The sequence below is a fragment of the Callithrix jacchus genome, chromosome 5, assembly GCF_049354715.1.
Source record: "Callithrix jacchus isolate 240 chromosome 5, calJac240_pri, whole genome shotgun sequence".
NCBI lineage: Eukaryota > Metazoa > Chordata > Mammalia > Primates > Cebidae > Callithrix > Callithrix jacchus.
This window is the reverse complement of record NC_133506.1, coordinates 145,897,470-145,921,742: the sequence shown is the minus strand read 5'-3', so window position 1 is coordinate 145,921,742 and position 24,273 is coordinate 145,897,470. Positions and strand designations below refer to the sequence as shown.

The 24,273-nt window shown below is 43.5% G+C and overlaps 1 protein-coding gene across 2 annotated transcripts; it reads left to right on the top strand.

Annotated features, from left to right (window-relative positions):
• The first annotated feature begins 1,624 nt into the window (after positions 1 to 1,624).
• On the top strand, positions 1,625 to 7,211 carry GPR12 (G protein-coupled receptor 12). 2 transcript variants are annotated; one of them, XM_035302405.3, is made up of 2 exons: positions 1,625 to 1,856; positions 2,600 to 7,211. In XM_035302405.3, exon 2 carries the CDS (start codon positions 2,608 to 2,610, stop codon positions 3,610 to 3,612), a length of 1,005 nt encoding a protein of 334 aa, XP_035158296.1. In that variant the 5' UTR covers positions 1,625 to 1,856; positions 2,600 to 2,607; the 3' UTR covers positions 3,613 to 7,211. The 2 variants fall into 2 exon arrangements, with proteins under 2 accessions (XP_035158296.1, XP_035158295.1); XM_035302404.3 differs by having other exon boundaries at positions 2,593 to 7,211.
• The last annotated feature ends 17,062 nt before the right edge of the window (positions 7,212 to 24,273 follow it).

Genomic DNA, 24,273 nt, shown 5'->3' with positions numbered 1-24,273 from the left:
TGAGATGACATACCCTCATGAAAGCATTTGCTGCCTGTCATTATTGTTCATGTGTGTGTGTGTGTGTCACTATCAGACTGTGCACACTGTGAGCAGAGACCGTGTCTTACTGAATTTGTATGTCCAGCCCTTAGCCAGGTTCTTGGGACACACAGGTGTCTGATGTCTCCCCACCACGAACAATCCACTCTGAAAAATCCATAGAACCTTGCTTCTCCAAATATGATCTGTGATCCCGCAGCAGCAGTAGCAGCAGCAGCAGCACTACGGAAGAGTGCTGCTTACAAATGCAGAAGCTGGGCCCCAACCCAGATTACTGAGCAGAATCTGTCCAGGTAAAATGTTCAGACTATTCCGGAGGCAGCAGGAAGTCTTGGACATCATGGAATAGATGTGCCAAATAGAGAAAGTTGGGAAAAGGAAAGGCAGGTGGGTACCAGAAACGCAGGTGAGAGGGTATGAGGGCCTCAACCAGGGAGCTGAGGATGATGAGAAGCAGCATGCAGGGAGAGGTGGAGTGACCTTGCAGAGCCAGAAACTGAATGATGGAAAAAGAGGAGGAGAAGCAGGAAGAAAGTCAAGGGTGATTGAGGCTCTGAATCCATTGGGCTGGGATAGAGATGATGTGAGCACCGGGGGAGACAGGCTGGTCAGCTGATGATGCCCCTGTAGGGTCCCTTGCCTGCTGGCCATCTCCATTCATACAGAAGTGCCTAAGCAAGTGGAAGAAAGGCAGTGGGAAAATCTTCACCTCTGCCAAGACTATCATACTTTTTTCTTCTCCCATCTTTAAACTGGGGGATCATCTTCGAACTTAAGGTCTGCGAGGAGCTCTGGATTTTATACCCAAAGGAGGCATAGACCCATAAGAGCAGACAGCTATCAGGTTCTTCATCTTAGAATCCACTGAAGTGGCAAAATGAAAAAAATAAATTAATAGTGGCACTTCAGTATCTAAATGAATTGGGGTTTGGCCAGCGTCTGCAGGAAGCATCTACAAGAACTCAGTAAATGATTCCCATTTGAAAACACAGCTCAAAGAGCACTTTGTAAGTGCAATTTGGTGATGATAATGATGGCCCACATAGCAGCAGCATCTCTCCAGTTAAGCAAAGATTCCTGGGGAACAGTGATCATGAACCAGTTCCAGGACCATGGGCAATCCTACAAAAGCGTGCGGGGCATTTTGTTCTTTTAAAGATCTGCTTCCCTAACCTGCCCACCCGCATCCCTGCTGCTGATCGTGAATAACAGTCTAAGCAATTCTTTTGGCCCTGAATGCAGCGGTTTAGGTGAAGGCGTGGAGTAGCCAGGGCCCTGAAGACTGGAACTCCCCAGGGAAACCACAGGAACGAAATAGGTCACGGGGCTCTCAGGCAGCGCTCCCCTGCCCCTCCCGGTGCAAGCCCGGGACCGCCGGCTGGGGTGTGGCGCGCCACGCTGCACGCAGGCAGGGCGACCGTGCAGTTCTCAGCCTCTGGGCTCTCTCGCCCCGCGCCCGCCTCGGGGCTGCCCTCGCCTGCCCTCGCCCTAGCGCAGCCCCGACCCGTGGGGGCGCGCGCAGCCTCCCGGGGCTCCCGCGGGCGGGCGCGCGCGGGGCGGGGGCGGCGCGCGCGCGGGGAGAGTGTGGGCCGGGCGGGCGCGGCGGGAAGAGCCGGGCGCGCGAGCGGAGCCTGCTGCTCACCTGCAGCCGGCCGCTTACCTGCCGCGGAGCGGGCGCCCAGCGCCCTCCCGGCCCGCTCCCGAGCCCGGCCGCCGCCCCTTCCCACCGCGGGCACCGACGCCGACAGGCGACACGAATAGCCCGCGCGCTTCGGAAGCACCGGAGGAGCCCCCCTCGGCCTGGGCGTGCCAAGGTGACCCCCTCGATGACCCCCCGCCCCCGCGGGCCGCCCGTCCCCGCACCCTGTCTGTCCCCCTCGCCTCCGACTCCCTTTTCCGCCGCAAGGGGAGTGGCGGCAGTGCATGGGCATCTGTCTGTCTGTTTGTCTCGGCACTTCCATTGCACACACCTCTCTTTTGTGGCCCTCCCGACTGCCCCGTGCGCACGGGGGGAGTCTGGGAGCCCCTCTTTGTTCGGGTCGGGGGTGCGTTCGAGGGTGTGCACGCGCGCGTGGGATGTGTTTGGAGGGTGGGAGTACGATGGAAATAGGTGATTTAAATATTCCATCGAGGATGGCGGCCCCCGGCTCGCGACCTGCCGCTGCCGCGTGGGTTTCTCGGCAGCAGCCCAGATGTCAAACAGTTGTTCGTTTTCAGCATGCGAGATGCGATTTTCCAATGTGCATTCCCGGCGCTTTTGCAAACAGAGCGCCGCGAGTCCATGTGTGCCTGCCTCGCTCACGCTGGTGTTTTGAAGTCCTACCCTGTGTTTTCTCCAATGCCAAACGGCGTTTTTGTTGTGGGGGTTAAACCACCGAGACTTTGGCTTTTCTTTCATTTCACAACAGTTCCTCATTCCCGAAGCTTGTGGCATTCGGTACTGGCATCTGAGTAGTGGCTGGCTTTCTGTTTGTCTGTGTTTTTTGCATGATCTTGGATTGTCACCCTGCTGTATCTAAACATTAAAAAAAGCCTGTCTTTTCGTTGAAGAGGACAGGGGTTAAAATGAATGAAGACCTGAAGGTCAATTTAAGCGGGCTGCCTCGGGATTATTTAGATGCCGCTGCTGCGGAGAACATCTCGGCTGCTGTCTCCTCCCGGGTTCCTGTCGTAGAGCCAGAGCCTGAGCTCGTAGTCAACCCCTGGGACATTGTCTTGTGTACCTCGGGAACCCTCATCTCCTGTGAAAATGCCATTGTGGTCCTTATCATCTTCCACAACCCCAGCCTGCGAGCACCCATGTTCCTGCTGATAGGCAGCCTGGCTCTTGCAGACCTGCTGGCCGGCATTGGACTCATCATCAATTTTGTTTTTGCCTACTTGCTTCAGTCAGAAGCCACCAAGCTGGTCACGATCGGCCTCATTGTCGCCTCTTTCTCTGCCTCTGTCTGCAGCTTGCTGGCTATCACTGTTGACCGCTATCTCTCACTATACTACGCTCTGACGTACCATTCGGAGAGGACGGTCACGTTTACCTATGTCATGCTCATCATGCTCTGGGGGACCTCCATCTGCCTGGGGCTGCTGCCCGTCATGGGATGGAACTGCCTCCGAGACGAGTCCACCTGCAGCGTGGTCAGACCGCTCACCAAGAACAACGCGGCCATCCTCTCGGTGTCCTTCCTCTTCATGTTCGCGCTCATGCTTCAGCTCTACATCCAGATCTGCAAGATTGTGATGAGGCACGCCCATCAGATAGCCCTGCAGCACCACTTCCTGGCCACGTCGCACTACGTGACCACCCGGAAAGGGGTCTCCACCCTGGCTATCATCCTGGGGACCTTTGCTGCTTGCTGGATGCCTTTCACCCTCTATTCCTTGATAGCAGATTACACCTACCCCTCCATCTATACCTACGCCACCCTCCTGCCCGCCACCTACAATTCCATCATCAACCCTGTCATATATGCTTTCAGAAACCAAGAGATCCAGAAAGCGCTCTGTCTCATTTGCTGTGGCTGCATCCCATCCAGTCTCGCCCAGAGAGCGCGCTCGCCCAGCGATGTGTAGCATCCTTGCACCCAGAGGACTCAGCATTTACCAAGCACTTCCACTGCCTGGCCAAGGCTTGAGATGTTTCCCTTGGATTCCTTGCATTGGATTCCCTCTCAAGCTACAGGAGCACTTAGCACTGGTGAAGCAGTGACATCGTTTAGATGAGTTAAGTGATTGAAGTGAAAATAACGTTACCAGTGTTTTCACCATCAAAAAAAATTGTTGAGCTCTTCACGCAATATTCTTTTGTTTTGCTTGGGAGCAGGGGTTTCCTTTTATATTTTGTTTGAAGGGCTTATTGGGGGTAGGAAAGGAAGGAAGGGATATGATACGGCCACGATGTTATAAGAAGTAAATAAGTTTCAGAGTTTTTACCTGGACTTTAAAATAAATCTGAGTGATTGAGGAGAACTGAGAGTTACTTTTTCCAGACCGTTCTTTTTTTACATGATGGTAGATTTTTTAATGCTGCATGTATGTAACAGAATACAGCCCTTTCAATCCAATACAAATAGTTTACATAATTGTGTTTGAAAGGGACCTGATTTTACTAACATGAACTCAGTAATGTCACCGGCATTGAAACCATGAAGCCGTTGTTATTCGTTCTTTCTTTCCTTTCGGCAGTTACTGTTCACAAGAATTCCTTTGGTGTTTCTATAAACGTTGCAGTTCCTTCTGCATGGTTGACTGTGTTAGCTAGGCCACTAGTTTCAAATGCTGCCATGTAAATCTAGGTGCCAAGAGGTCATCTTTCAATATGTACTTTCTAACATGAATCCTGAAATAGGTTTTGATTTTCATATGAAGTAGGATTCATTAGATCCTCATTGTAGTTTCTTAAGCTATTGTCTGATTGTTTTCAGAAAACAAAAGGAAAAAACATTAATAATAGCTATTAAAAGTAGATTAAATTTATTTTAATATATTCTGAAAAAATAAACTAATGTGACATTATCATGAAATAAGAAAGCCTCACCTTTCCTCTCTCTAAGAATATATTAATAATTATTCTTGATTGAGACAAAAAGAATAAATATCATGGACCAAGGTTTTCTGGTTTCATACTGTCTGTGGTACATAATGCATTTGAAACAGGCAGTCCCCTATTTTAATGATTAGGTTTGTTTGTGATTGCACAGTGTCCGTCTATGACTGTGATATATACCAGCTACATCCTATAAGGTCATAAACAGAATGACCATCGGCTGTTGATGAAAAGTTAAGTTTGAAATCTTTTAACTTCTTTTCACCAAAAACCAATTTATATTCAAGAAAAGTCATATTGCCTGTTTTCAGAGAGCAAGAATGTAGTCAGGACATTGCAAAGAAGAATTCACTTTAAACACATTGTAAAATCAATGTGTCTCAGTTTTCATTTTTGTTCATGCACACAAATGTAGACACAGATACCTTCCCTGCGTTTGCAATGGATTTATAGTTATGTCTATATAATCAGTGGAAAAAATTCTTGGCAGCACATCAACTTAGCCCATTCAGATGGCAGCAAGAGCAGTACTTCAGGGTTGTTGGGGAATCATTTGTAAAAGTTAACCTTATTGGTTTGTCCCAGATGTGATGCCCAGGGTGGTCTCGGGACCACTCTGGGAGGCTGCATGCTGATGCCTTCTCTCCAAAGCCTCTTCTAATGTCGCACATGTGTGAAAAAATCCTCTACTTGAATCTGTGTCTCCTCCCTGAGGTTACTTATGGAAGCAGGAGAGGGACTGAAATACTTAACAAGTGGGAAAGAATTTTCAATACATATCACTGTATGATCAATCTAATAAAATTGATGCCTTTAAAATATTTTTTTAACATCTGATGGAGTTGGTAGATTGAATATGATGGAGTCTGTTTATTTTTAATTAGTGAAAATTGAATAGGATCACCATGGGAGACTTGACAAAGGTAAGTTGGTTTTGACAGGGGCTGGGAAACATCCATAGTGAGGTTTTAGAGGAATAAATGATGATTTTATAGAAATAGTGGCTCAATTTGCATATTTCCAATAGTAAGAGTTATAATGAGAATAATATGTACTTGTTGTGACCACATGTGTGCCAGGCCCCATGCTGGGTGTTTTACTATAATCACAAAAATACTACTTCTATAGGTGAGAAGACTAAAACTAAGAGAGGAGAGGATAAAAAATTTGTCTGAGGCCACAAAGCACAAGGGAAGAGTCAGAATTTGAAGCCATTGCCAAAATCTAAGTCTTTCTCCTTGCAAGCTTTCATCCATCAGTGGATACCAGGGCATGTTCCTGTCACAGAGTTTGGCTCTACATTTAAGAAATAAAACTTGGCCTGGCGAAGTGGCCCTTGCCTGTAATCCCAGCACTTTGGGAGGCCAAGGCAGGTAGATCACCTCAGGTCAGGAGTTAGAAACCAGCCTGACCAATATTTTTAGTCTGTCTGTACTAAAAATAAAAAAAATTAGACAGGCGTGGTGGCAGACACCTGTAATCCCAGCTACTTGGGAGGCTGAGGCAGGAGAATCATTTGAAGCCAGGAGGGGGCAGTAGCAGTGACTCAAGGTCGCACCACTGCACTCCAGCCTGGAGCAAGTCAGCTCCACAGAGCAAGACTCCATCTCAGAAAAAAGAAAGACATAAAACTTCCTGTTTAAAATTACACTAGTTAAGTGGTTGTTCTTGACCCATGTTTTTAAAATATCTAGTTTCAGCTAAGAGATTTTTTAATTCAACTAATAACATGCCCTTACTGTTTAAATTGTGAAAATAGATGGATATTTATGTGGTTTTCTACAAGGTTTCTTTTTCCTATGGAGCTAATTATTTTTAAGTGTGCACATACCTCAGTGTACATGTGTGTATGTATGTATTTGTGCATACATATACCCAATAATGTTAACTTTACAACAGGACCAAAGACCTCATGGAAAAGTGTCCCATTTCCAACAGTCCTGAGGTAGCAGGTAATATTTTACTCCACATAATTAAAATTTCTAGCTATCAAGGAATTGATATTTTTCCAGCAGAAAGAGTTATCCTTGTAAGTAGGACAGTTCCATTACTTCACCAGAATCCTGAATTAGTCAAAACTAGTTATCTTGGTTATGACTAGCTAGGGTTTGGTTTCCTTTTATTCCCTTAACTCTTTATTTCTTTCTATTAGTGAAGTTTGTTTTTAAAGGTTAAGGGGACCACCTCCCTCCTAGTACCTGGGGGGTGGGAAGAAGGGACGTAGGCTTCCTTGCCTGGGAGCCTAAATTAAGGAGCCAGGTTCAGGAGGGGTGGATTTGTTGGTTGACTTGGCCATGCAGAAATAGTCTTAGACTCCCCCAGGATTTAAAATAAGAAGTTTAAAAGAGCAGATGAGGAATAGAGATACTTACTGACAATAAAAATATTGTGGAGATTTCTTCGGCTTTTTTTAAAAAAATGCTTAATCCATTATTAAAATAATAATTGACTTTATTTTATAGTAATATACGATAATATGAAGTTAGGATGACTTGCCATTTCAGATTTAAAATACATATTAATTAAGTGACTACTATGTTGTGATTTTGAATAATGTTTAAGTTTCCATGTTGATTGTATGCCTGGTATAATAAAGGAAAAGACTGCCTTATTGTCCCCTTTAAAATTTGTCATCATTATTGAGTATCTTCATATATGGTTAGTACCTCTAAGTCTGTTTAGAATTTTAAGAATCACAAACTAATAGTTTTATACATCATGGCTTGAATTCACAAAACTGTCTTCTAAAAAGAATTCACAAATCTGTCTTCTAAAAAAATTATAGAAAAGGATATTGGTAATTTTGGCTAGGGCTCCTTAAACTTTAAATATCTGAGGAGTATACAGACCACCTGAGAATCTTGTTAAAATGCAAACTTGGCTTCAGTCAGTCTGGGGCATGGCTAAATTTCCAGCAAGCTCCAGGGATGCTGATGCTAACTGTCTATAGATGATGCTGATTTGCAGGGATAAGTGTCACACTTTCAGCATTCTTTAAATGTAAATGTACCGTATAAATAATATATATTTAAAGTGTTTATTTTTGTCAGAGGTTAATTACTCGTCTGTATTCAATGGAGATGAACTTTGAACTGTTCCTACAGCTTCTCAGTGTCTGATAAAGATCCATAAATATATTTTCCCATGTTAATGATCTAACTTTTAAAAATCTTAATCATCATTATCTTAAGTTAGTTCTTTCAGAAGCTTTCTGTAGATGCAATGTGTTTCTATAGGTGTGTGTGTGCACACAGGCAATGAAGGTTTTTACCTCCGTTTCTCCAAGGACAGTTATCTTTGGGACATGAGTGGTTTGGGTTTGGGATCTGCAAGTGTCTTCATGAATTCGTCTTGAGATGATTGAGATGAAAACCTTTGTTCTCTGATTTCTAAAATTTGACTGAACTTACTCCAAAGCAACCTTTCTAGACAGGTACAACAGAGCAATTTTAAAATAGCTCACCTTCCTTTGACACTTATCTGTAACCTTTTCATTTTCAGCATCAAAAATACTATTAATGTTAATAGTTACCCTGGTCACAGGTACTGTGCTTCCTTTCTGCCCAAGGAGGTGAGAACTTTTTTTAATCCAATAGAAACACGTTAAAGCACATTACGTGGATTTTAATATGTAACTTAAATATGTCCACTGTATAAGATATTTACAAAAAGAATCTATGAATTTTTTAATCATAGAAAATTCAAATACTAGCGTCAAGCACAAATGAACAAATTTCAATTGAAAATAAGTTTGGGACATACTTATTTACTAGGGCACAGATTCCCTTGGTAGCAAGTATTTGAACAGACAGTTACAAATAGAATATTTTAAAAGGCAAAAGAGCATCTTATGGATTTCTTTGTATGTCTTGGATTTGCATTTCTCACTAAAAACCACATTGTGAATCTACGGGATTCTTGAGTTGGTGAAAATACAGACCTTTCACGTAAGGAGAGATGAAGGCCTGTCTTTTACAGATATATGTGGTTACTGGGATAAAACCTAAGGGAAAATTGGTTCCTATCCAACCATACTCCTTCCCTGATCCTTTTGAAACATGAACAAATTTATTCTGGGATTCTATAGAACCTAATAATTTGAAGAAAACATATGGAGTAGAATATTCTATATCAAATCGAAATCACCTAAGTCATGATCTCTTTGGAAACTGAACACTTTCTCTCATTGCCTTGCAGTGTTTTGAAATTCCAAATTTTGATCTTTCTAATTATATTATAATTCTACTTTTGTCTTGACCAAACCTCTGGAGGTACAGAGAACCTCCTAATCCCAGTCAATATTGATATATTGAAAATATCCATTAAACAATATTGTTCTCTTCTTCTTAAAATAAAACTCTCGATTATTTTATGTCTTGTGTTTCTGATTTGATTTTATATCATTTTGATCATTTCCTGATCCCTTTTCCATATCATTTCCATATCATCTACCATTTCTCTGCGTACCTTTTCAAATCTAGTCATCAGAATGAGGATACAATAATCTACTAAATGGAGCAGAATGACACTCTGCTTCTGGTTACTGGATAGTAGCAGTTCTATCCAGTATGGGCCCCCACCAGCAGCACCAGCATGTCTTGGGAACATGTCAAAAATGCAGTCACCCTAGATTTACTGTGTAAAGCTCAGGGTATGAGGCCCAGCAATATGAGTTTTAGTAAGCCTTCCAAGTGATTCTGATGCACGCTCGAGTTTGACAACCATGCCATGTAGCTTTGACTGAATCCTCAAGTCTTTCTGACATTACTAATGCCATGAATATCTTAGCAGTACTAGGACCTCTCAGCTTCTTCTGCTCTGCCTATACCAGGCAGTCCTCATACTGTACTGTAGCAAGTTACAGATGATTTTGGTTTGTAGATGTGCTACCTTGCACTGATTTCACTGGAACTTGCTGCTGTTTCAAGATTATTTTCTAATGCCTCAAGTTCAACTAAACTTCTGTCCCTTCCATTAAAGCCATGTCACTGTCATCCATCATGTGTCATGTGCCTCAGGTAGAAAGACAATTCAGTGAGAAGAAAAAAACCAACCTGACCTCTTTCTTGGCATCATGGAGCTAAGTCTTCCTGTTTCTGTTTGTTATTATCTGTAAATTGGCCAGAATATTCCACACTTGCAGTCTCAACTGCAACTGTTGAGTGTGTGTCCCCTGCCCTCAGATCTGTCCCTTTCTACAGCGCCCAGAGGAAAACTGGCTCAGGAGATTATTCTTTTTTGTTTGTTTGTTTTGTGGCATCCGCACCGTTCAGCGGTGCATCAACTGTCCATCATTCTCCTCATCTCTGGTCAACGTGGTAACGCGCGCATGCACACAAACACACACACTTGCATGCATACAACCACACCCTTGACCTTCCTCTCTCATACTTCCACACCCGTCCGTCGTCCTTCTGCAATCCCAGACCAGAACTCTTCAATGAGGAAGTGCAGAGAACTAAGGCAGTTGATTGAGGGTCTGACTTTCAGGCTAGTTTTCTGGTGTCAATAGGCACAGCTTTGGCAAGCCTAGGTCAGGATAAAAACACTTCCATGATTCCAAGCCCAGGACAGTGTCTGTGACACAGGTTGGTTTCCATCCCAGCCCACTCCTCTGCTAACCTCATGATGCTGTGGTTCACAGTCCAGACAGTTCAATAAATAAGAGCAGAAAAAACATTTTAAGGAGTTTTCTTAATTCTAGGTATTGACTTGAGGCTGAAACAGTGCAATAGTTGCATCTACTGACACAGCACAGAAGGATGTCATTTTCTTTCTTTTTTTTCTTTTTTAATTGACTGGAGTGCAGTGGTGTGATCTTGGCTCACTGCAACCTCCACCTCCCAGGTTCACACAATTCTCCTGTCTCAGCTTCCCAAATAGCTGAGACTATAGGCATGTACCACCACATCCAGCTAATTTTTTTTTTTTTTTTTTTTTTTTTTTTTTTGTAGAGACAGGGCTTTGCCATGTTGGCCAGGTCACAAACTCCTGACCTCCAATGATCCTCCTGCCTTGGCCTCCCAAAGTGCTGGGATTACAGGCATGAACCACCGTGACCAACCTGGGACGTCATTTTCATGAGTGCTCTTTAACCATTCAAATTACTAAACTGATTACATCAATTTTCTTTAGGAATGTTTGAAGCTAAGAGAACATAGTTTAAGTGCCCAAAAATGTTTCTTAGTAAACATACTCTCTTTTTCAATTTCAAGATCCAGTTTAAGAAGCAGAAAATCCCACAATACAGGCTACAAGCAGTTTTTCCCCACTGAATGAGCTTTGAGACAGAGGTGGCTACTCTCCCAGCCCAATGACCCAATATTTTTCAGATGCATCACTTTTGAGATGCCTCAAGTGAGGATCTAGCTGTTTCTGAAACACCTAAATCCAGAGGTGCTGATAACTAAAGTAACTAAAAAGACTCAGGTTTTGCTCTCCTAAGCCCTAACCCAGGAGCTAAAAGCTGTGAGATGTGCCAAGTGTGCCTCATGTCCCCTCCTGCTTACATTCCTCATGAAGTTTGTCATAGGAATAAGGGTTTCCTCCCCATCCTTGCACTCCAGAGAACTGAACACAAACTGTGCCCGGAGGGTGAAAAAGCTGAGCTGCCCAGGCTGTGAGCACCCTGATTCAAGCTGTTGTTTTTGGAAAAGTCTTCACTCTGCATGAGGTTGTTGTTTCAGTCCAGAAACACTTGACAAATCCTGACAGTGCTTCCTAGATAGTGTGCTTCGAAGCTTATCCACTCTCACCAGCTTACTGTTCACGTGAAGACCGTTTCTTCCACTTTTAGACATTTTACCCCCTCTGGTTACTAGCTGGCCCTCAGGGACTCATTCCAGGAAGTCTGGAGAGGTTGAAGAGGTTTGGAAAAGAAAACCTGGTGGCTTCAGGTGCCTGCCTCCGCCTGCAGACCTGGATGGAGTGATATGGCTTGAATAAGCAATGTTGATGACAGATGTGACATAAACTGACAGTTCCATCGTCTTTTTATTTATTTACTTATTTAATATTTTTAGAGACAGGGTCTTGCTCTGTCACCCAGGCTGAAGTGGAGTAATATGATCATAGCTCACTGCAGCCTCATGCTCCCATCCCAGGCTCAAGCAATCCTCCTGCCTTAGCCTCCCAAGCAGCTAAGACTATAGGCACACACCACTATGCCGGGCTATTTTTTTTTTTTAGAAATGGGGTCTTGCTATGTTGCCCAGTCTGTTCTTAAACTCCTGGCCTCAAGCTATCCTCCCATCTTGACTACCCAAAGTGCTGGAATTAGAGACATGAGCCACCATATCCCATTTTTAGTCTTCATTAATAAAAAGATTAAGAACACTTGCTGTAGGCTTAGGCTGCCTGGGTTCATTTCCCATCTCTGTCACTTTCTACCTGACTGGCCTTGGGCAAGTTACTTAGCTTCTCTGAGCCTCCATGTCCTGGTTTGCTAAAACGAGCATGCTACAAGAACCTTCCTCATGGTATTGGTTGAGATAAGACACGTGGACGGTTTAATCTAGTACTTGGCACATATCTACCTGGATTCTATTTCCAGAAGTAGTATCACTACTGTGGCTGCATTGGTATTATTATTACTGCCACCAAGACCTGTCAATCACTAACATGGCTTCCACTAGTTAGTGAGGTAGAAACCCAGATAAAAGCTTTACATACATAATCTCATGTAATCTTTTCAGCCATGCTCTGAGGTCTGCATTGATATTCTCCATTACAAATTAGAAAACTCACACACAGGGAGGTTGAGTGACTTGCCTAAAACCACGCAGCCTTTGTGTAGGTCACCACGAACATTTAGAAATGAGCAATGCCTACTGATAAATGCCATCAAACTAGCCTGTGCATGGGAAGGTAAGAGGACTTTTCAAAGTCAGCCAAGCTCCACTCCAGAGGAGTGGCCCAGACGCACCCAGGCACTCGGGGGCCTGCCTCGCGGGCTCTGGAAGGTAGACTCGCTGGAGACAACTAAGATGCTGATGAATCTCAAAGGGCAGGCTGGACCTGGGTAAGTGTAGAGAAGACCAAAGAGTTTTCTGGGAGGAGCAACAATGATGGGGTTCAAAGGAGTGAAGTGGAAGTGACTTTAGCTTATTTGAAATGCAGCAAGATTGACTTTTTTTAAATAACATTTTAATTTGGACCAATTCTCAAAAAAAAAAAAATCCTGCCAACTACATTTATGTGAATTTCAGTGTAATCACTAAAAGTTCACATTTAGGTGCTTTGTAAACTTTATAAATATGATTTTTAAAAAATTTATTCATGTTTATTGAAATCCATCAAAGTGTGTGTTCCAAAAAAGAGCTTAGTGATCAAAAGTTTAAATTGTATAGACATGGATTTACATAAATAAAAAGGTATTTATTTTTTAAAGTCAGCTATTTTATATGTACTTTTCAAACATAAAACATAATGTGCTCAGAATTTTTCATTTTAAATAAACCTGTTAGATGTACCGGTAGAGTACATTCTCAAGCTAGAAAGGACTTTGCAAATATTCACTTCACTGACCAGAAAGCCCAGGCCCCGGACAAACTCTGACCTGGCAAGGTCATTAGCCGGGTAGCGGCAGACCCAGAACGTGAAGCTGGAGTCATGATTTCTTGTCCAGAACATTGTTCTCGGGCAGATTTTCATTGATAAGGAAAAGCTTGAAATGTGAAGGGTTTTGCCTAGTGTTTGCTTTCTAGGTTTGAGTAATTTTTTCTTTTCTTTCTTTCTTTTTTTTTTTTTAAGTCTCCCTCTGTTGCCCAGCTTGGAGTGCAGCGGTGCGATCTTGGCTCACTGCAACCTCTGCCTCCCGGAGTCAAGTGATTTTCCTGCCTCAGCCTCCCAAGTAGCTGGGGCTACAGGTGCATGCCACCACACCCAGCCATAGGTTTGAATAATTTGTAATTACTACTGGCTATAAGAGATCCTAGTTACAGCAGAATAGTAATTAGCACTGAGGGCTAACACCCTCTGCACTCACTGTTCCAGAGGCCATGCTAACGAGGCCATGCTTTACGTGTATTGACTTGTTTATTCTTCACATTCACAAAGGTGATATTTGGTAGCATTAATTCTAGCATTTGAAAGGTGAGTGTTCACACATGCAAATTGAGAGCGATTCTTATAACTCTTCTTCTGTGTCTCCCAATCCTGTGTTGTACACATCACTGGAGCTTAACACACTTTCACTATGTCTGGGCCAGAACTCTTCAACAATTTACTGGCTTGATAATCAAGGTTGCATTTCAAAGCATTGCTTTTTAACACAGATGTATGATGTTTATGTGCCTAACATACCAGTACAAAATTTGACAGACACAGTAGTCATCGTGATTCTTTGTCATATCAGAGCTGGCAAGCTATGAAGAGGGGTAGGCAAAAGTCCAGAACCCATCTCTATTCTCATCTCTACCCTGCCAGAGTCTGTAGCCCACGTCAGACGTCACCAGTGCATCTTTCTCGCATTTTTGAGAAGGGGCAGGGAAACCCCACACATGACAGGGTGAAGAGTTTGCAGAAGTAATAACGACACAACTAGATTAATGTGTGCAAATATACAGTTAGATGGAAGTCAACGTTAATCAGTTGTTCATTTCAAAATAACTAGAGGAGAATAATTCATGTGTTCCTAGCATACAGAAAAGATGAATGTTTAGGTGATGGATATGCCAGTTACCATGATTTGATTATATGAATATATGAAATTATCACAGGCACCCCTAAAATATGTACATGTATTTTTATCAATAAAGAATTAAAAAATAAAATGAATGACAAAAATAATGACACTATTATTAAAAGTCACAGCAAACAGCACAATGTGTAGAGTATTTGCTGCCCCAGGCACTGTAGCGGGCATTTTACTTAAGAGAGTTCTTTTCATCTTTACAATGACACAGTGACATTTAGGTACTTTTGCTATTTCCCTTTCACAGATGAGGGAATTAAGTATTAAGAGACTAAGTAACACGCCAAGATCTCCCACCTGTTACGTGGCAGGTCCATCCAAGCCTACAACTGCCCTCCTTACTACTGGACACACTTGCTTTACTACTAGATGCACGTGTTTGTCTCTGAGGCCCAACTATATAATATTTACACCAACCGCAATTGCTGGAAGACATGGATGCTCAGAATTTCTTTGTTGTGTCACCCCTAAATAGAAGACTATTTTCCACTAACACTGAAGCCAGATTCCCTGCTTCTGCTTAAACACCTGAACGCAACTTAAGTCAACTGCATTAAAGGTGTGAACAGAGGATGGCTCCACCTCCACTTCCATCTCCCTCCCCTTCCACTGGGCCAGTGGGGCACTGGACCTCTTGATATGAGATTATTTCATGAGTCTCAAACAATATTTTTTCAAAGAAAGCATAAAAGACAACTGAAATTGCAGAATTATAGGAAAACTAAAGAAACTCAAAGTCAGCTAATCGGTAAAAATATAATTTTTTTTTTTTATGGAAGGCAGTAACTTTCCTAGTTCCATCGAGTGAGAAAAGACATTTGGCTGTTTTCCAGTCTGCCACGTTTGCAAGATTTTTAGGAAGATGACCTACACTTTATATTTAATGACGGATTTTGCTGAAAGGGATGGATTTGGAGAGTCCATTTCAATAGAGCAATCAGCTGACTCATTGACCTTGAAGCCCAAGAATAATAATCCTTAGGGCAAGCAACAGCAAGTAAAAGCATATTTCAGGAACATGTGTGTAGTTGTGTGTGTGTGTGTACACACATTAGTGCAGACATCGAATCTATGCATTCACATTTAGCTTTTAGCAGTGAGAAACTATTGAAGATATGTAAAATCAAGTTTGCTTTTTTCTGTTAAGAGACATGAAACAAGGCCGGGCGCGGTGGCTCAAGCTTCTAATCCCAGCACTTTGGGAGGCCGAGGCGGGTGGATCACGAGGTCAAGAGATCGAGACCATCCTGGTCAACATGGTGAAACCCCATCTCTACTAAAAATACAAAAAATTAGCTGGGCATGGTGGCGCGTGCCTGTAATCCCAGCTACTCAGGAGGCTGAGACAGGAGAAATGCCTGAACCCAGGAGGCGGAGGTTGCAGTGAGCCGAGATCGCGCCATTGCACTCCAGCCTGGGTAACAAGAGGGAAAAAAGAGACATGAAACAAAATAATGAGAATCAAGCCAAACAAACCCATGCTGAGTCACTCCAAACTTTTGTTTTTATATTCTTTTAAAAGTATACAATTCAATAAGTAGGGAGTTTTAAAAATTTCATTGTTACTATACATATTTTGGAATATGTAATGTTAGTTGGCAAATATTTAGGATAGAACTATTCAATTAAGATGGTAACATTTAAAAAGCTCTATCAACTCTATTATTATTTATTATTCTTTGATCACTGTGGCAAGTGAGCATTTGAACTGTGTCTATTGCAAATGAGGAACTGAATTCTGAATATTATTTCGTTTTAAGCAAATGAAATTTAAGAAGTCACCCATGGCTGGCAAACACCTTATCAGACAGTAAAGATGTAGGTATAAACTCATTTTCTCACAGACACTACTGCACCTACAGGTCCTATTTTCAGAGCTCAGGTTCCCACCTCTTAGTCCTTCTTACTGATCTACTGGCTTGAAATTAGTCGCCACGCCACGATTTAAGAAAATCTAATATTAGAGATTTCAACCCGATAAAACTAAAAAGTCAGGAGCGATTATCACTTTGGGCAAGAATTATTACTTCAGAAGATTCACCACCGCCCTTTTAAAATAATGTGCCTTTTTTTCTTCTGCCTTTCAAATAAAAATCATTTTCAGAAAGTGAGGCAAAATGTAACAACTCACAGAACCCCATGGAGAGTTCCAGTGATGAAAACCAGGCTGTGTGGCGCTCTGGGCTGGCGTGTGCCTGTTTGCGCCTGGGTCATGGGTCTAGGCTGGGACTCCGCGTCTGTGCACTGCTCCTCACAATAGCATGGGCCAAGGAGATGCTAGTCCAGGTGTGTGGGGTGGGTGTCTCTCCAGACACATGCTGAAGGAGATCCTTCCCATATCAATCTCTCTCCGAAAGAGTTTTCATTTGAGCTTTTGATTTTCATTCCACCTTTTCCAAAATTTTTAAAAGCTCCTGTCAATGTTTGCCACAAAAAGACTCCATCACTGGCTCGGTCCACATTCTTGTGTTGATGAAGCCTCTGTCTCCTGGTCCCGGTGTGCCAGGCAGACTTGCTTCTCATCCACCAGGCAAGTTCCAGGAGACAGCGGTGGCCCAGGACTCAGATCAGGTGATAGGTGATAGCTCGTGAGGCAGGGCAGGTGGAAACTGAAGGAGGTTAGAATTAGAAACAGTGTCATCTGTCACAAAACATCAGTGTAAAGGACTGGTGGGTGAGCTGGCACCAGACAGGCAGGAATGCAATAAAAGTGGGAAGTCAGGTTTCTGCGTCCAGGAGCAGTGGACACAGAAGCAGATGAAAGGGTGACAGCCGCCACAAACACGGCTGCCTTCAGGCTTACTTGCCAGATCACCTGCAATGAGGACAACATTTTCTCAATTCTAATAAAGCACTTTTATCTTTGAAATTGTATGTGTTCTAATGTTCCACATTTCCCTCCCTCGTGGATTTTTTTTTTTTTTTTTGAGATGGAGTATGGCTCTGTCACCCAGGGTGGAGTGTTAGTAGTGTGATCTCGGCTCACTGAAACCTCTGCCTCTGAGGTTCAAGCGATTCTCCTGCATCAGCCTCCCAAGTAGCTGAAATTACAGATGTGCACCACCATGCCTGGCTAAGTTTTGCATTTTTAGTAGAGACGAGGTTTCACCATGTTGGCAAGGCTGGTCTTAAACTCCTGACCTCAGGCGATTTGTCCACCTCAGCCCCAATCTCAGCTGGGATCACAGGTGTGAGCCATCACGGCCAGCCCCCCATGAACTTTTGAATGAGAGAAGGGGGAAAATGCACACCAGTTTACAGTAGTCTTCCTTCTATATAATTTTTCAAAAATAATTTTCCCCAGGGAAGTTAACTTGCTTTAATCTTAGCAGGTGACTTCAGCACGAGATGTTCACAGTGTGAGCCCTCATGCCTCTAATGAAGGCAGACCACATTAACTCCTCGGTGTGACTGTGAGTGAGCTGTTCACAGTAACGTTAACAACTGGCTGATTAAGTGAAGATTCTGTAATTAATTTTCATAGAGCCTCTTAAAAAACTATCGTGACACTTAGAAATCTGATCTTTAAAAAGTTGAAGACTGAAAACATATTAAATTCTTTCCTTGATGTCAAGATTTCAATTTTGGATTAATATCAGATTAATGTGATTTGTATGATAGGTAATGCACTTTAATTTTTAAAATGGAGTGAGTAATTATTTGTCAGATATCACAATTGCACTGTGTTGTAACTCATGCTGAATTGAAAATATGCAGTTTTCTAGCTCATGTTGTAATAGCTTAGTTAGAAGCAAAACAGTTGTCTGTGAGGTTTGTGAATTTCATATGTGGCATATATGACAAATTTTGCTTTACGAAAAGAGTGTGCATTTCTTAATGTTGAATAGATACATTTTCATTGTTTTCAATTTACCTAAATATGTCATTTAGAAACAGGATTACCTAGATCTCGAATGCAGAAGGTGACTCAGGAAGTTTAGGTCTGAGAAAAACAAAACCTTATAGATGTAATAAAATATAACACATTTCTACAGGATTCTGATTACACTGATTTTTGCATAAACAATTTTAGAATGCATAAAAGTGCAAAGATTATGTGGGTTGAGCCATAGGTTAAGCCACAAATCCATATTTACATGTACCCAAAATAATGAATTCTGATTCTGCATTGAGGACTTACTTTGTTTTCAGAATATTTCTATGGCAGATTTGCATTGTACTCTTTTCTTCTGGGCTGGAGATAGCTGGTGAAGTTTGATCCAGCAGGTGAACCTGTGGCCTGCCCATGGACTCTGGGAGGGAGGTCACCAGCCCCCTTCCCCATCTCCCTGCCGGACTATCACAGCCTATGCTAAGGATGTGTGATTTTTTAACTGGAGCATGGCCCAGAAAGGGTGGGTGTGGAGAAAGACCAAACCCAACAAAGGCACCTCTCCTGTGGGTGAGAATTTGCTACTCCTCCCCTCCCTGGGTCTGTGCTCTATAGAGCAGTCTGAGCCAACAGCTCCCTTGTGGCCCCACTGGCTCTCCTGGGTGGGACATATGTCAAATTGAAGAAGGCCAGCAGTGTTCTAAGCGGGCCCAAGACAGGGGTGCTACCAGCCGCCAGCACAGTGCCCCACCACAAAGCACAGAGTTTTTCCTTGACCTGTGAGTCTTCGAGTCAGATTTAGAGAGGCCAGGCCACACCTCCTTCCTACAGACAAGGAGAGACTGCAAAGGATTGGGGGAGGAGCAGGGCTAGGATCACCTCTCCTGAGTCTGGGCTCAGTAATGGATAAGCAACAGCATGTCCTTTTCTCTCTGTGAATTTAGGGGAGTCATCCAGGTGTGGTCTGGGCCAAGGTTCTCTCTCCTGTGGGTCAGGACCTACTGGCAAGTCGTGCCCCCTTTCTGAGCAGGGCCTGGGGTGTCGTCTTCCTAGCACCTCTGGGGTGGCTGCTGGGGCTGCTGAGAAGCAGGGAGGGCCCACTCAGCCCCAACTCAAAAAGACATCAACTGTCTCCCACTGAAGGAGTGCCGGAGGGAAAAAGAAATAGCAGAGAGACCCATTTCTCTCTGTTTTGAAAACTCTTGCACAAGCCTAGGGTGGCAGCATTGGGTTGTCGTAAGCTTGTCATCCAAAGGAAGGCTGCCAGAACTGAGAGCCTGATGGGGCTCCCATGCTCCTATCCAGCTGGGACACAGGAGTGAGGCTTTTCCTCTAAACGGACCCCACAGCAGGGGCATTGGCTCCCATTGTGTACTACGGTCTAGAATTAAGCAAGGTGAGGTGATACTGGTTGGATTTAGACAATTTTCTGGGATGAGGCTTTCGGGGGCATGGGTCAGCTTTACCTAGAACACATCTGCATGAGCCTGTCCCTAGGGTTGGCAGCAACTCACAGAGTCCATGGAGAGAGCCCAGGTGTACACCACACCCTAGCCAGACACTGACTCAGTGGCCTCAGCTTCCCAGCCCTCAGGGTCAAGTGGCTTTCATGAGAACACATCCTCACCACAGGGCAGCAATGAGAACCTCTCGCTCTGGGACAGAAATCCCACTCAGGACCAGCCCTCGGCTGCCTCCTCCGTCCCTCATGTGGACACTGAGGTCTGAGTTTGACTGGGGACACTAGATCCACTTGGTGCCTCACTCGTTCAGGCTCTCGAAAGCCATAACCCCAACCTCCCACCCTAGCCCGTCACACACTTTTCTTTTTAGCCCATCTTGGATAGAAGTCACATGTTCGAGCCCGATTGCAAGAAAAATCCCCTGGGGCCAGGTGTCCTATGCTAAGGTAGGTGACTGGCCCTGGGCTTGGATAGGACTTGTCCAAGTCCTGGGGCTGTCATTTTCTATCTCTGTCACCCTGGGTAAGTCATTTCCTGTCTCTAAACCTATGTCTCCTCTGATGGTGGTAGGGCAAGTTAGCAGCTTTCAGCAAGATGCATTTGTTACTCTAAAAGCGCTAGTTTATGAAAGAAAAGTCAAAAATTCAAAAAGTGCAAAGAAGAACACACACATCCATGATTCTTCCACTTACTGATAACCACTTGAAATTGTAGAGAAGAATACGTTCTTGTCTTTCATTATTTACAACTGCTTCTCTCAAACCCAAAATTATGCTTTTAAAAATGATGATAGCTAACACTTCCAGAGCCAGGCAAAGGGCTAAGTGCTTCACCGGCGTTCTGTTGTATAACGTAATTTTTAAGACATGCTGTTTCTTCCCCTTAATGTACAGTGAACACATTTCTATTAGCATGACCCAGTCTTCTACCATGTAATTTGAATGATTCCATAGAATGGTATAAAATGAGAATACTATTGCTTATTTCACCAAGTCTCTTTTTATTGACCATCCAGACCATTTCCAATTTTACTACTGGAAACATGCTTTGAGGAATATCCCCATATGTTTGCCCATGCGATGATTTTGCTGTAAAAAAATCCCAGAAGAGGAATAATTGCATCAGAATTTCAAATTGTTTCCCACTCAAGTCTTTACAACCACACCTACCACACATGTAAATGTCCTCTGTCAACTTGATTCCATTCCATTCTGTTGTCCATGGCACAGATAAGGCAAAAGACAGAATGATTTTGATAATTATGTTGGGTGAGTGATTTCACTTGCAGGTCATACCCCAGTGGTGGCTTTGGGGGCTCAGCCTGCTTGACTTAGAAATGCTGCAAGCAGACCTGGAAGGAGAGCTGGGAACTACCTTCCCTCTCATTTCTATGCCCTTGAGATTTCTCCGAGTCCATTTCGGAGCACTGTATTGGAAAATGGTGACAGACAAACTTGAATTATTTCAGTTTAAAAAGTGATTAAAGTTGCCCAGACATGGTGGCTCACACCGTAATCCCAGCACTTTGGAAGGCCAAGACAAGTGGATAACCTGAGGCAAGGAGTTTGAGACCAGCCTGGCCAAGATGGTGAACCCCGTTTCTACTAAAAATACACAAAAAGTTATCTGGGCACGGTGGTGGGTGTCTATAATCCCAGCTACTAGGGAGGCTGAGGCAGGAGAATTGCTTGAACCTGGGAGGCAGAGGTTGCAGTGACCCACGATCGTGCCATTCCAGCCTGGGCAACAAGATCGAAATTCCATCTCAAAAAAAAGTGATTAAAGTTATAGGAAATACAATCAATGAAGAAAGAAGAAAAAATAGAGGATTATTTTTCCTGAAGAAATGGAAGCCAATTAGTGATCTAATAACTGTTTTAAATGTATAGAGAACTTTAAAGAGAGTATTTTTTCTCAATACTAATCAAGTATTGAATAAGAAGAATAAGTAATATTAAAACAGGACTTTTCCAGCTGAGTACAATGAAAATGCTTTAAATGTCTTATCTCATTTAATACTGATGACAACATTTTGATGCAGGGATCATCTGCTATTTAGAGACAGGACACTTAAAGAGATGATTTAACTTACTAAGGTGCCCACATCTAGTATTCTACTCATCATTGTATGCCTGAGCACCTATCACTATGCCTAACAAATAGTCTGTGTTCAGTAAAAATAGTCTGTTTTCATGCTGCTGATAAAGACATACCTGAGACTGGGCAATTTTAAAAGCAAGAGGTTTATTGGACTCAGTTCCACATGGCCAGGAGGCCTCACAATCATGGCAGAAGGTGAAAAGCACATCTCACATGGAGGCAGACAAGAGAAGAGAGCTTGTACAGGGAAACTCCCCTTAATAAAACCATCAGATCACATGAGACTTATTCACTGTCATGAGAACAGCGCAGAAAAGACCTGCCCCCATAGTTCAATTACCTCCCACCAGGATCTCTTTCACAACATGTGGGAATTCAAGATGGGATTTGGGTGGGGACACAGAGCCAAACCATATCATTCTGCCCCTGGCCCTCCCAAATCTCATGTCCTCACACTTCAAAACTAATAATGCCTTCCCAACAGTTGCTCAAAGGCTTAACTTATCTCAGCATTAACTCAAAAGTCCACAGACCAAAGTCTCATTCAAGACAAGGCAAGTCCCTTCCACTTATGAGTCTGTAAAATCAAAAGCAAGTTAGTTACCTCCTAGATACAATGAAGATACAGGCATTAGGTAAACAAAGCCATTCCAAATGGGAGAAATTGGCCAAAACAAAGGGGTTACAAGCCCCATGCAAGTCCAAAATCCAGCAGGGCAGTCAAATCTTAAAGCTCTAAAATGATCTCCTTTAACTCCAGGTCTCACATCCAGGTCACGCTGATGGAAGAATTAGGTTCCCATGGTCTTGGGCAGCTCTGCCCCTGTGGCTTTGCAGGGTACAGCCTCCCTCTCAGCTGCTTTCATGGGCTGGCATTGAGTGTCTGCAGCTTTTCCAGGTACACAGTGCAAGTTGTCAGTGGATCTACCACTCTGGGGTCTGGAGGGCTGTGGTCCTCTCCTCACAGCTCCACTAGGCAGTGCCTCACTAGGGACCCTTTGTAGAGGCTCTGATCCTACATTTCCTTCTGCACTGCCCTAGCAGAGGCTCTCCATGAGGGCTGGACTCCTGCAGCAAACTTCTGCCTGGGTATCCAGGCATTTCCATATATCCTCTGAAACCAACATGAAGGTCCCCAAATCCCAATTCTTGACTTCTTTGTGCCCACAGGCTCAACACCAAGGAAACTGCCAAGGCGTGGGGCTTGTACCCTCTGAAACCATGGCCTGAGCTCTTCATTGGCCCTGTTAAGTCACAGCTGGAGAGGCTGGGATGCAGGACACCAAGTCCCTAGACTGCATACAGCACGGATACCCTGGCCCACCTCCACGAAACCATTTTTTTCCTTCTAGGCCTCCCGGCCTGTGATGGGAGGGGCTGCCTCAAAGTTCTCTAATATGCCCTGGAGACATTTTCCCCATTGTCTTAGTGATTAACATTTGGCTCCCTGTTACTTAGGCAAATTTCTGCAGCAGGCTTGAATTTCTCTTTAGAAAAAGGGATTTTCTTTTTTAGGGCATCCTCAGGATGCAAATTTTCTGAACTTTTATGCTCTGCTTTCCTTTTAAAACTGAATGCCTTTAACAGCACCCAAGTCATCTCTTGAATGCTTTGCTGCTTAGAAATTTCTTTCACCAGATACTTTAAATAATATCCCTCAAGTTCAAAGTTCCACAAACATCTAGGGCAGGGTCAAAATGCTGCCAGTCTCTTTGCTAAAACACAGCAATAATCACCTTTACTCCAGTTCCCAACAGGTTCCTCATCTCCATCTAAGATCACCTCAGCCTGGATTTCATTGTCCATATCATTATTAGCATTTTGGTCAAAGCCATTCAACAAGTCTCTAGGGAGATCCAAACTGTCTCACATTTTCCTGTCTTCATCTGAGCCCTCCAAACTGTTCCAACCTCTGCCTGTTACCCATTTCCAAAGTCACTTCCACATTTTCCGGTATCTTTTCAGCAGTGCCCTACTCTGCTGGTACCAATTTACTCTCTTAGTTCATTTTCACACTGCTAATAAAGATGTGCCCAAGACTGGGTAACTTATACAGGAAAAGGTTTAATGGACTCACAGTTCCACATGGCTAAGGGAGGCCTCACAATCATGGTGGAAGGCAAGGAGGAGCACGTCATGTCTTACATGGATGGCAGCAGGCAAAGAGAGAGCTTGTGCAGGGAAACTCCCCCTTACAGAACCATCGGCTCTCATGAAACTTATTCATTATCATGAGAGCAGCACAGGAGAGACCTGCCCCAATGATTCAATTACCTCCCACTAGGTCCCTCCCATAACATATGGGAATTCAAGATGAGATTTGGGTGGGGACACAGCCATACCACATCATGGACTAAAGACAGTAGTACTAGAACTTGAGCCTAGATATGCTTGCCTCCTACACTTATGCTTCAGTCACAGAGATACATAGTCCCCAAAGTACCCTAACCTTAACCCAGGTACAATCAGCATTTTAAAGGTGATGTAGTGATTTAAAGTTGAGGTGTTTTAAAGCATCAATGTAACCCAGATTATCAGCTCTGCTCTTGCAAACCTGACAGAAATCTTAGTCCTGTTTTCAGCTGTCACTCTAATCATA

Coding starts and splice junctions, on each gene's coding strand:
- GPR12 (XM_035302405.3), top strand. CDS start 2,608: ATGAATGAAGACCTGAAGGTCAATTTAAGCGGGCTGCCTCGGGATTAT.